At 52.1% G+C, this 11,460-nt stretch overlaps 1 protein-coding gene across 1 annotated transcript; it reads left to right on the top strand.

The window, feature by feature from the left end:
- Positions 1 to 221: 221 nt before the first annotated feature.
- Positions 222 to 9,561, top strand: FKBP4 (FKBP prolyl isomerase 4). Its single transcript, XM_060190299.1, has 10 exons — positions 222 to 408; positions 3,131 to 3,275; positions 3,615 to 3,757; positions 4,826 to 4,946; positions 5,869 to 6,025; positions 6,477 to 6,567; positions 6,819 to 6,902; positions 7,036 to 7,221; positions 7,503 to 7,742; positions 8,766 to 9,561. The coding sequence occupies exons 1-10, from the start codon at positions 307 to 309 to the stop codon at positions 8,871 to 8,873; spliced, it is 1,377 nt and encodes a 458-aa protein (XP_060046282.1). The 5' UTR covers positions 222 to 306; the 3' UTR covers positions 8,874 to 9,561.
- Positions 9,562 to 11,460: the final 1,899 nt, after the last annotated feature.

The following is an 11,460-nucleotide window of genomic DNA, read 5'->3' as shown; positions in this document are numbered from 1 at the left end:
GAACGTGACACCCCCGCCTCACCGGGTAGGGGCACCCCAGCGGCGACCGAAGCACCAGAACCTGGGCGCAGGAGCCCGCCTTCTCTAGAAGGTTCTGCGCCCGCCCCCAGCCCCGCCCCGCCCCCCCCGCCCCCGGCGGGAACTCCGGCAGCGGCCCGGAGAGCGAGCCCGCCAGCCCCGCCCACTCGCCTCGCCCCGCCCCGCCCGCGGCTGGAGCTCGAGCTGCGGCCCCGAGCGAGCGAGCGAGCCCGCCCGCACCACCCGCGCACTCGCCGGCGGCCCCTGGCAAACGGCGTGGCCGCTGCGATGACCGCCGAGGAGATGAAGGCCGAGAGCGGGGCGCAGCCGGCGCCGCTGCCCCTCGACGGGGTGGACATCAGCCCCAAGCAGGACCGGGGCGTGCTGAAGGTGAGGGGCCCGGGGGGTCGAGGGGTTACGGCGGTGCTGGGGGGGCCGGGGGACTACAGCCGCCGGGCGAGTCGCGCAGCCGGGGGCGTCGCCTGCCTGGCCGGGGCACCCCCGCCGCACCCCCAGAGCTCGCGGGGTCCCAACCCTGCACCCGGCCCGGGGGCGCCCCTCCGGCGTGCGCGGCCCGAAAGGGGCGGGGCGCCCGCGGCAGCCGGATCCCGGGGTGCTCTGCCCGGGCGCCCCGGCCCCCCAGCCCGCCGGGGCAATGGCCGCCGCGGCGGCTTCCTGACCGGAGGCTGCATGCGCTAGGCGCGGGCCCCCCCCCACCCCAGCTTGGCCACCCCCGGCCGCGAGGTCACCGGCCCGGCCGCGGCGGCCCCTCCTCCAGCCGGCTGCAGTGCATGCCGGGACCTGTAGTCGCCCCCCCTTGGGGTGCCGACCGCGTGCAGCCTGGTCTCCGCTCCCGCACCACCACCCCCCCCCCGCCGGGGTTCCCAGCTCCCCGGCTCCGAGTTGCGGCTGGCTGAGCCCCAGACTTGGGCTGCGCACGTGGCTCTCCTTTCTCATCCCGGTGTCCTGTCTAATTTTTACTTTATTTTTTATTTAACCAGAGCTCTGCTCAACTCTGGCTTATGTTGGGGATTGAACCTGGGACCTTGGAGCCTCAGATGTGGAAGTCTGTTTGCATAACCATTATGACGCCTGGCTCCCCCAAGTAAATAGTTTTTGACCAGAGCCCTGCTCAGGTCTTACTAATGGTGGCGCTGAGGATTGAACTTGGGACCTCGGAACCCAAGCGATAGTCTTTTGCAGAACTTCTGTTCCGTCTCCCCAGCACTCCCTTTTGCTCTCAAGCCCAACCTTGAGTGCACTCACACACAACCACCAACCAGCTGGCCTAGAGTACAGTTAAGAAATGTTGGAGCAGAGCAGCAGATCCTGACAGGCGCACTATCCCTACACCAAGAGCATATCCTGCCTTCCAGGCAGAATTGCTTGTCCTGGGTCAGAGGCTCCTGTGTCCCTCTGTAACCACATCTCCCAGCCTACACCCTAACCTGGTAACCATGATGTTTAGGAAGAATGAGGAAATACCACAGAAGAACGTTTCCCTTTGGTGATAATGATCTTTTGTTCTGTTTCTGTCTCTCTTTTACTCTCTTGGTCTCTCATGCTCTCTCTCTCTCACACTCTCTTCCTATCATAACCAAGAATTCACCACCCCTGGGTGATTTTTTTTTTTCCCAGTTAGAAACAAGAGAGTGAAAGAAGTGGTCAGGTGGTGGTACACCCAGTTGAATGCACAGGTCACCATACTCCAAGATCCTAATTCAAGCCCCACTCCCCATTTGCAAAGAGAAAACTTCATGAGCACTAAAGCAGGGCTGCAGGTCTTGTCTCCCTTTCCCCCTCTTATCTTTTCTTTTTTTTGCCTCTAGGGCTATTGCTGGTGAATCCACTGCTCCTGGAGGCTATTTTTTCCCCTTTTGTTGCCTTTGTTTATTATTGTTATTGCTGTCGTTGGATCGGGCAGAGAGAAGTGGAGAGAGCAGGGAGAAAGGGACACCTGCTGACCTGCTTCATGCTTGCAAAGCAACCCCCCTGCAAATGGATGCCAGGCTCAAACTGGGATCCTTGAGCCACTCCTTGCAATTCACACCATGTGCATTTAACTCACTGCACTAAGGCTGACCCCTGCTCTTAATCTGTTCTAGCAAATTAAAAGAAAGGGAAAAAAAGGATAAGTGGTTGCCAGGAGCGGTAGATTTATCATGAGGGCATGGAGCCCTAGCAGTAAACCTGGTGGCTAAAAAAAAAAAAAAGTGAGGGGGCTGGGCTGTAGCGCTCTGGGTTAAGCATAGTACATAGTACAAAGTGCAGGGATGTTCAAGCCCCCGGTTCCCCATCTGCAGGGGGGGTGATTCACAAACGGTGAAGCGCACATCTGCAGGAGTTTTATCTTTATTCCTATCTTCCCTTCCCCTCTCAGTTTCTCTCTATCCTATCTAAAAAAATTGAAAAAATGGCCACTGTGGCAGTGGATTCATAATGCATACACTGGGTCCCAGCCATAATCCTGGAGACAAAAAAGAAAAATAAATTTACTCTGAAATCTTATACTGTTTAAGTCACTATTAATCACAAATTTAAAAATGGTTTATAAAGTAAGTGAAAGAAACCACAGCACATGCAGTGGGGGGTGGGCTGAGACCTCAGTCCTGCACATGGCAAAGTAGTGCACTGGCCAAGTGTGCTATTTTGCCAGCTGTTTGTCTTTTTTCTTCCCCACCCCACCCCCACTAGCCCCCTAAAGCAGACACTGCTCAGTTCTGGCATATGCTGATATTGGCGGTTGAACCTAGGACGTTGGAGTCTCAGGCATGAGAGAGTTTTTCATTGTGTTATTTATTTCCCTGGCCTAAAAGGGAAAACAATAAAAGTTTAATCTTAGACCAGTTGAATCCTCCAGCTCTAAGGTACTATAACCTCTTATCCAAGACATATCCAAGATTGAGACGCAAAGGTTTAAGCAAGGGTCTTTTGCAAACTTAGTTATGCTAAGTTATGTTATGGCTTCTAGCCAGGCTCTTCCAGAGTCCTTTGAGAGCTGCTCAAGGAGACAGGAAGATCCCTTGTATTATGTATGCCAGTTAGTCATGCAAGTCGTTTTGGTGCCCTCTCACACCCCTCTCCCTAGATACTCACCTTCTCCTTCTCCCAGGTCATCAAACGAGAGGGCACAGGCTCTGAGATGCCCATGATCGGTGACCGTGTCTTTGTCCACTACACGGGCTGGCTATTAGATGGCACCAAGTTTGACTCCAGCCTGGACCGCAAGGACAAGTTCTCCTTTGACTTGGGGAAAGGTTGGTACAGTTGGTGGGGGGGTTAGGGGCTCTGAGAAGGGTGGATGCAGAAGGCATAGTAGTGTGCTGAAGGCTGTTGGTCTTTTCTCTATGGTTCCTTTATCTTCTGCCTCCCTGAGCTGAGTGGATGTGCTCTCCTTGCTAGGTCTCCTTGGCTCCAACACTGGTTGAGCTTGGGGGGAGGGGGGAACTGCTGGGGGGTGAACCTGGGACCTCACCAGTTAAATTCTTCAGCTCTGAGGTACTGTCACCTCTTACTTTTCTAAACCTAGGGAATTTAAATGACTTATCCAAGATCAAGAAGCAAAGTCAGCTACCATTTGCTTTCTGTGCTTCCAGGTGTAGTCATCAAGGCTTGGGACATTGCCGTGTCGACCATGAAGGTGGGAGAAGTGTGCCACATCACCTGCAAGCCTGAATACGCCTACGGCTCCTCAGGCAGCCCTCCTAACATTCCCCCCAATGCCACACTGGTGTTTGAGGTGAGTTGACGCCTACTACAGGGAGCCAGGCCTCATCCCCACATGTCCTTGAGTGGGGTCTGGCTGCCCTCCACCCCTTCCTGCCACTTGGACATAGAGAGGATGTAATTGAGGGCCTGGCCTTGGGGCTTGGGTGCAAATGGCCCTTGACATCAAAACTGGGGCAGCGTTTGTGGAGTGCTTCTTTGGAGGAGACAGTTTTTGCTTTTCTTGTAGTTTTATTTATTTTCTTATATTTGATAGGACAGAGAGAAACTGAGAGGCTGGGGAAGGGAAAGGGAAAGACACACCTGTAGCATTGCTTCACCAGTCATGAAACTTTCCCCCTACAGGTGGGGAGTGGGAGTTTGAACCCGGGTGTACCACAGCCTGGCCCCACAGGTTATGATTCTGACTGAAAGGAGTTGGGGGTAGGATCTGTATACAGGCAGTTGAGACAGCACTGTGACATACTGCCACGGTGGGAATAGCGAGAGAGGTGCCTCTCACAAGAATCAAGGAGGTGCGGAGAGCCTCTGATCTGGAGATGGCTGGGTCCTCCTGGGAGCGTGTTGATATAAAGTCATTTCTAAGGCCTACCAGATAGAGGGGGGTTTTGTTTGTTTGGTGTTTTTTTTACCAGAGCACTGCTTAGCTCTGGGTGATGGTGGTGCTGGGGGATTGAACCTGGGACCTTTGGTACCTCAGGCATGAAAGGCTTTTTGCATAACCATTATGCTATCTTCTCAGCCCCCAGATGGAGCTTTTTCAAATAACAGCGTTTGTCCTTATTGGAGAAGTAGGGAGGAACTAGGTTCATCTCTGAAAGTTAATGGAGTTTCATGGGTCCTGTCCACTCAACAGTGTTGGGGCCAGCTTACTTGGCAGAAGTGTCACTTTGTCCACTCCTAGTATGCCGTCATAGGTGATGGGGTCTGCTGCATGAGAAGAGTAGAAACCTGCCCCACCGGGCTCTCAGTTGTGCTGAGGGGTGTGGTCCCAGTTGTCCACATCTCCTTGGATTGAGGAAGCATAATCTCTGGTCACTCTTGATGAGCCAATACAGGGAGGACTTGGTCTTGTCCCCAGGTGGAGCTGTTTGAGTTCAAGGGAGAGGACCTGACAGAAGAAGAAGACGGAGGAATCATCCGCAGAATACGGTCTCGGGGTGAAGGCTATGCCAAGCCCAATGAGGGTGCTATTGTGGAGAGTGAGTCTGGGGGTTCAGTCTGGATTCTGAGACTTAGGGCATGGGTGTCTGTGGAAAAGTCAGGTCCTTTCTCAGACTGTTTTCTTGTCTATAAAAGGGAGAGATTGGGCTGGGGAGACAGCCTAGTGGTTAAGCCAATGATTTTCCTGCCTGAGGCTCTGACATCTCAGGTTCAATTCCCAGCACCACCATCAACCAGAGCTGAACAGGGCTCTGGATTCTCTATATCTTCCTGTATTTCTCTCATTAAAGATTAAAAAAATAAAGGAGATTAGATCATATCTTTCAAAAAAAATTAAAGATGATTTACATTTTTACTAACTTATTGTTGAGTAAGAGCATCATTTTGGTAGATGCTTGGGGCCTCATGCTTAAGAGTCCCACACTTTATCCACTGTGCCACTTTCCAGACCACTTTTATTTATTAACAAGAGAGATGCAGAGAGAGAACCAGAGCATTCTGGCACATGGGATGCAGGGGGTCAAATTCATTACCTCATGCTTCCAAATTTAGCACCCCACTAACTATATTATCTTCTGAACCCTAAAAAGAATTTGTTGTTGTTGTTCATTTGTTTGTTGGATAGAGAGGGAAGAGGCGATAGAGAAGGTGAGAGACACCTGCAGTACTGTTTCTCCACACCTGGGCTTGAACCCAGGTCTGCGCACAGACCCTAAAGACTCTAATGAGTGATTTAATAGTGGGTTACAAGATGATAGGTTGCTGGGTATATAGTTCTACCTGCCACCAAAAGTTCTTTGTCCCCAGACTGCCATGGACCATGTCCTCTTAACATCTCCCCTGTGTCTGAGAACAGAGGGGCACCATGGGCACAGGAAGTGGCAGGGAGATGGAGGGAGGCCCAGGGCACCTTCCTTGTTACCAGCTCACAGCCCTGGTGCACGGCCTCTCTGTTGCCAGTCGCTCTGGAAGGGTACTTCAAAGACCAGGTCTTTGACCAGCGGGAGCTCCGCTTTGAGGTCGGCGAGGGTGAGAGTCTGGACCTGCCTTGTGGGCTGGAGAAGGCCATCCAGCGCATGGAGAAGGGGGAGAAGGCCATCGTGTACCTCAAGCCCAGGTGAGGAGACAGCTCAGTGCTGGAGCTTCCCAGGAACTCCGTGATAGCCAGTCACTCCTTTCCAGTGAGGTGCCATTTACATTCATCACCAAGCCACTGTATGCTCTGGGTGGTTAGAAGGAAGTTTAAGGTGAAAAATCCAGGGGAGAGTTTGCTGGACAGGAAGCATTTGAAGCCAGGCTCAGGGCCCAGCGGTGCACACCTGGTTGAGCACACAAATTGCCATGCACAAGGACCTGGGTTCAAGCCCCTCGTCCCCATAAGCAGGGGATAATTGGTGCCCGTTTCCAGTGCTAGGGAGGTGCTTACCAGGAAATGTGACTGAGGAAGAGGTGAACCTGAATTGAAGGGGGACTCCCTCCTCCCCAAGAAAGAGCAGAGATTAGGGGTTCCATGTGGAGCAAATGCTCCTGAGGCAATCTGGAGTGTTTTTGTTCACCCCCATCCTCAGCTATGCTTTCGGCAGTGCTGGTAAAGAAAAGTTCCAGATTCCAGCAGGTGCTGAGCTCAAGTATGAGGTATACCTCAAGAGCTTCGAGAAGGTGAGTTAGTATGAGGTCTTCCCTGTCCTAAAGCCAGCTCCCATCTTTGATATCTGGTATATTTATTTCTTTTGAGGTGCAGAAAGAGAGAGACCATACCCCCAAAGCTTCCTTCCATGCAGTGGGAGGTGGGCTAGAACCTGGGTCATATGTGTGGTGAAGCAGCATATTACCCAGGCAAGCTCTTTCCCCAGCCCAAGGGAAGCCCTCTGGGGCAGCTGACAGTTTGGTTCCTCCCTGGTGTGTGACAGGCCAAGGAGTCTTGGGAGATGAGTTCAGAAGAGAAGCTGGAGCAGAGCAGCATGGTGAAAGAGCGGGGCACTGCCTACTTCAAGGTGGGTCAGAATACCCTGGAAGGGCTGCTCTGCTCTCCAGGGAGTGGGTGGGTGTGGGCATGCCTGATGTGGCCCTGTCAGCTGGTCATGCCTAGTGGCCTGGTACTGACTGCTGGACCCGCTCCCCTTCCAGGAAGGCAGGTATAAGCAGGCCTCACTGCAGTACAAGAAGATTGTGTCCTGGCTAGAATACGAATCAAGCTTCTCCGGTGAGGATTCACAAAGGGCACAGTCCCTGCGGCTGGCCTCCTACCTCAACCTGGCCATGTGTCACCTGAAGCTCCAGGCCTACTCTGCTGCCATCGAGAACTGCAACAAGGTGAGATTCCTTCAGAGGCAGCTCCCCAGCAGGGCTAACATACCCTCCAGTTAGTTGGGAGTTGAGGAAAAATCAGTTCTAAGCTGTCTCACTTCTGCTCCTCACCTCACCTCATTCTGAAGAGACTGACACCATCCTATCTCCCTCTGAGATGGAGCCTGCTGTCCCCACCCTCCCTGGGCCTGCAGGGGGCACCCTGAGGATCCCAGCCCTAGCCAGACAATGGACTGCAGGACCCTTGGTTTCACTGTGGTTCCCCCCCTCTTCCCCCCTGCACACAGGCCCTGGAACTGGACAGCAACAATGAGAAAGGGCTGTTCCGCCGCGGCGAGGCCCACCTGGCAATGAATGACTTTGACTTGGCGCGGGCAGATTTCCAGAAGGTCCTGCAGCTCTACCCCAGCAACAAGGCCGCCCGGGCACAGCTGGTCCTGTGCCAGCAGCGCATCCGTAAGCAGCTTGCCCGGGAGAAGAAGCTATATGCCAACATGTTTGAAAGGCTGGCTGAGGAAGATACCAAGGTAAGGGGTGGGTTGGACATGACTGTGAGGCCAGTTCTAGGAGCCAGAGCATCATTCTGACACATGCAATAGCAGAATTGAACCCAGGACCTTAGGTTTCCTCCTGGGCCCCAGCAAAACTGTACCCACAAAGTCGAGTTCAGATTCAAGGCCAGCCCCTACCACACTGAAGAAATCTCCAATGCTGTGATGCCTTTCCCTGTCTCTCCACCTTGCTCTTTTTTATCTGAAAAAGCCAGCCCAGAGTGGTGAAGTCCAAGCAATGGTAAAAAGAAAAAGAAAAAAACACGTATCTATATCCAGACTACACAAAAGAATGGGTAAACAAATGTTTCTTGCCATTTTAAAGCAGCCAACACTGCTAGTCCATACACAAGGAGACACATTCATGTTTTCTTCCTCTTAGGAAAAGGGAGCCCATTGGGGGGTCGGGCGGTGGCGCAGTGGGTTAAGCACATATGGTGCAAAGCGCAGGGACCGGTGTAAGGATCCCAGTTCGAGCCCCCAGGTCCCCACCTGCAGGGGAGTCGCTTCACAGGCGGTGAAGCAGGTCTGCAGGTGTCTTATCTTTCTCCCCCTCTCTGTCTTCCCCTCCTCTCTCCATTTCTCTCTGTCCTATCCAACAATGAACAACATCAACAATGGCAATAATAATAACCACAATGAGGCTACAACAAGGGCAACAAAAGGGGAAAAAATGGCCTCCAGGAGCGGTGGATTCATGGTGCAGGCACCGAGCCCAGCAATAACCCTGGAGGGGGATAAAAAGGAAAAGGGAGGCCATATAGTATGTCACTGGGACAGAGTGGGAGGGGGACTGTGTCTAGTCACTGCTAGGAATCAGCTGTGTGTGACTTAAGGTCATACAGGGCATTGGTGTTTTAAGTGCCTGTAACTGTGTCATCAGATGAGCTGGGGACAGGCACTCAGAAATGGGGACACAGTAAATGTCACCTTCCTCATAAAGGGGCTGGGCCTGTGTAGAAGGGCACTCACTCCCTCACACTCTCCCTCTTCCCTCAGACCAAGGCAGCGGTGGCTGCAGGAGACCAGCCCAGTGACACAGAGATGAAGGATGAGCAGAAGGACGGAGTGGCCGGGAGCCGGTCCCAGGTGGAGACAGAAGCCTAGCCCCCAGCCCTGATCCCATGGCTGCCTGCCCACCCTGCCCTACCCTCCTCCACCTTGTTAGTTTTGTAAAAACTGAAGATTTTTGAGTGAATTAGACCTTTATTTTTCTATCTGGTTGGACAGTGGCTTTGATGTAAAGGGAAAAGAAAGTAGGCTGGGGGAACAAAGGGGGGGTCATTGTAGGTGGTGTCAGCCCCTCCCCTTCCCCCTCACATGTTGAACGGATGTCCATCCACACACCCATCAGAATGTTAATTTATTTTGATTGCTCTGTTTGCTTTATCCATTTTCCAAATGATGGTCCAAGGGGGCAGATATTAGGGACACAGGTTCTGACATGAAACCAGGTGGAGAGGGAAACTCCTGGGCAGCCATCTTTCTCATCCCTTGCTCCCATCGCCCCAGCCCACTTCCAAACACATGGCCTCTGTATGCAACATGGGAAAGGCCACTACTGTGCCCTCTTGTTTCTGTTCCTGCCTCACCCCAGAGGATGTGACCAGTGGCATCTCTGGTGTCACAGTGGCCACCCCCTGCCCCCCCACCTGTGTCCCCACTCTTGGTTCCCTTTCTCAGCTGTCCCATACTCCCGTCTCCACCCTCACCCCCTCAGCCTCTTCTGCACGTTGCTGAAGGTCCAGGCTCACCTCAAGTTCCATGCTTGAGCAATAAAGTGGAAACAATCAAATCTCAGGTGTCACAACCCTTTCTGCTGGGGCTGGAGGGGGGCTGTGGGCAGAGGGCAAAACCTGGGCTCAGGGCTTCCTCACTCTCACCAGTAACCTGGCAGCTAACATGTCAGTAACAGACTGTCTCAGGAAAAGGAAAATAAACATGCAAAATCTTGCAACGTTACATTTGTCCTCTGCACAACTGGTCCAGTGGTAGCACCTACAAGCTTTCTTGGTTTATTTTTTATTAGTACTATTTTGCCAAAGCCCTGCCCAATTTTGGCTGATGGTGGTGCTGGGGACTGAGCGTGGGACCTTAGAGCCTCAGGCATGAAAGTTTGGCATAGCCACTGAGCTATCTCCCCAGCCCTAGCTCACCTGGTATTAGAGAAGCTCAATCTTCCTCCTGTGTGAGCTGACTTAACTGGGGGTTATCTGGGTCTTTTCATAGTTCAAGATTGAGATGTGCCCTCACAACCAACAATAGTGTTTTTTTTTTTTTATAAGCCTAGCACTAAACCAGGAACTTCAAAGAAGGTGGAAGCATTTCCCACTTAGAAGAGACTAAGGGAATCGGGCGGTGGCGCAGCGGGTTAAGCGCACGTGGCGCAAAGCACAAGGACCAGAGTAAGGATCCTGGTTTGAGCCCCTGGCTCCCACTTGTAGGGGAGTCGCTTCACAGATGGTGAAGCAGGTCTGCAGGTGTCTGTCTTTCTCTCCCCCTCTCTGTCTTCCCCTCCTCTCCATTTCTCTCTGTCCTATCCAACAACAATGACAACTACAACAATGGAAACAACAAGGACAACAAAAAGGAAATAAAAGAGGCGAAGATTCAGAAGTTAAGTGGAAAAGGGTATTAGCCTGATATGCGGACTCCAGACTGCTATGAGAGTTCTTGTGACCTTGGGCAAATGGAGCCTTCTGTGTACAAATAGGAAAATGGGCAGAGAGAGGGTGCTTCCAGTGTTCTTCCAACTGGAGGCTTCTAGAGGCCTCCAGGAACTTGTAACTATTTCTGCAGAGCCCTGGAACAGACAAGCTCTGCTGTGTGTAACAATGAAGGCTGTCTTGGAAGGATTTTCTTTTTTTTATTATTGAAGTGGTTAGAACTTTTTAAAATTTTTTTATTTATTTTCTCTTTTGTTGCCCTTGTTTTTTATTGTAGTTATTGTTGTTATTGATGTCATTGTTAGATAGGACAGAGAAATGGAGAGAGAGGGAGAGAAAGACACCTGCAGACTTGCTTCACCACCTGTGAAGTGACTCCCTTGCAGGTGGGGAGCCAGGGGCTGGAACCTGGACCCTTACGCCAGTCCTTGGCACTTCATTCCACGTGCACCTATCCTGCTGCGCTACTGCCCAACTCCCAGTTAGAACTTTAAAAAAAAATTTTTTTTTATATTTCCCTTTTGTTGCCTTTGTTTTTTATTGTCATAGTTATTGTTACTGATGTCATCATCGTTGGATAGAACAGAAATGGAGAAAGGAGGGGGAGACGGGGGGGTGGGAGAGAAAGATAGATACCTGCAAACCTGCTTCACAACCTGTGAAGCGACTCCCCTGCAGGTGGGGAGCCAGGGGCTCTCACCGGATCCTTACATCAGTCCTTGCACTTTACACCACCTGCACTTAACCCACAGCGCTACCCCAACTTCCCCAGTTAGAACTTTGAAAGATAAATCTTCCCCTTTACTACTTGGTCAGGCCTCAAGTTTGTGCCCCAGTTACTTGCACTTCTCTCACCCACTCTGAAAGTCTCTGACGTCTTCCATAAGGGTAAGATGCAACCAGTTCTGTCAGCTTTAACTGCAGATTTCTAAGGGGGCCTTGGAAGTTTTTTGTTGTTGTTGTTTAAACCAGAGCTCTGGTCTGGTTTATGGTGGTTCTGGGGGCTGAACTTGGGGCCTCAGAGCCAG

Source organism: Erinaceus europaeus, chromosome 4, assembly GCF_950295315.1.
Source record: "Erinaceus europaeus chromosome 4, mEriEur2.1, whole genome shotgun sequence".
Taxonomy (NCBI): domain Eukaryota; kingdom Metazoa; phylum Chordata; class Mammalia; order Eulipotyphla; family Erinaceidae; genus Erinaceus; species Erinaceus europaeus.
The sequence above is the reverse complement of the archived record's forward strand: the minus strand, read 5'-3'. Positions and strand labels throughout refer to the sequence as shown.

Bases quoted from the DNA above. Each gene is read 5' to 3' on its own strand.
- FKBP4 (XM_060190299.1), top strand. From the start codon at position 307: ATGACCGCCGAGGAGATGAAGGCCGAGAGCGGGGCGCAGCCGGCGCCG. The intron at 3,276-3,614 runs GTTGGTACAGTT...CTGTGCTTCCAG, and splicing joins CTCCTTTGACTTGGGGAAAG to GTGTAGTCATCAAGGCTTGG. The intron at 6,568-6,818 runs GTGAGTTAGTAT...GGTGTGTGACAG, and splicing joins ACCTCAAGAGCTTCGAGAAG to GCCAAGGAGTCTTGGGAGAT.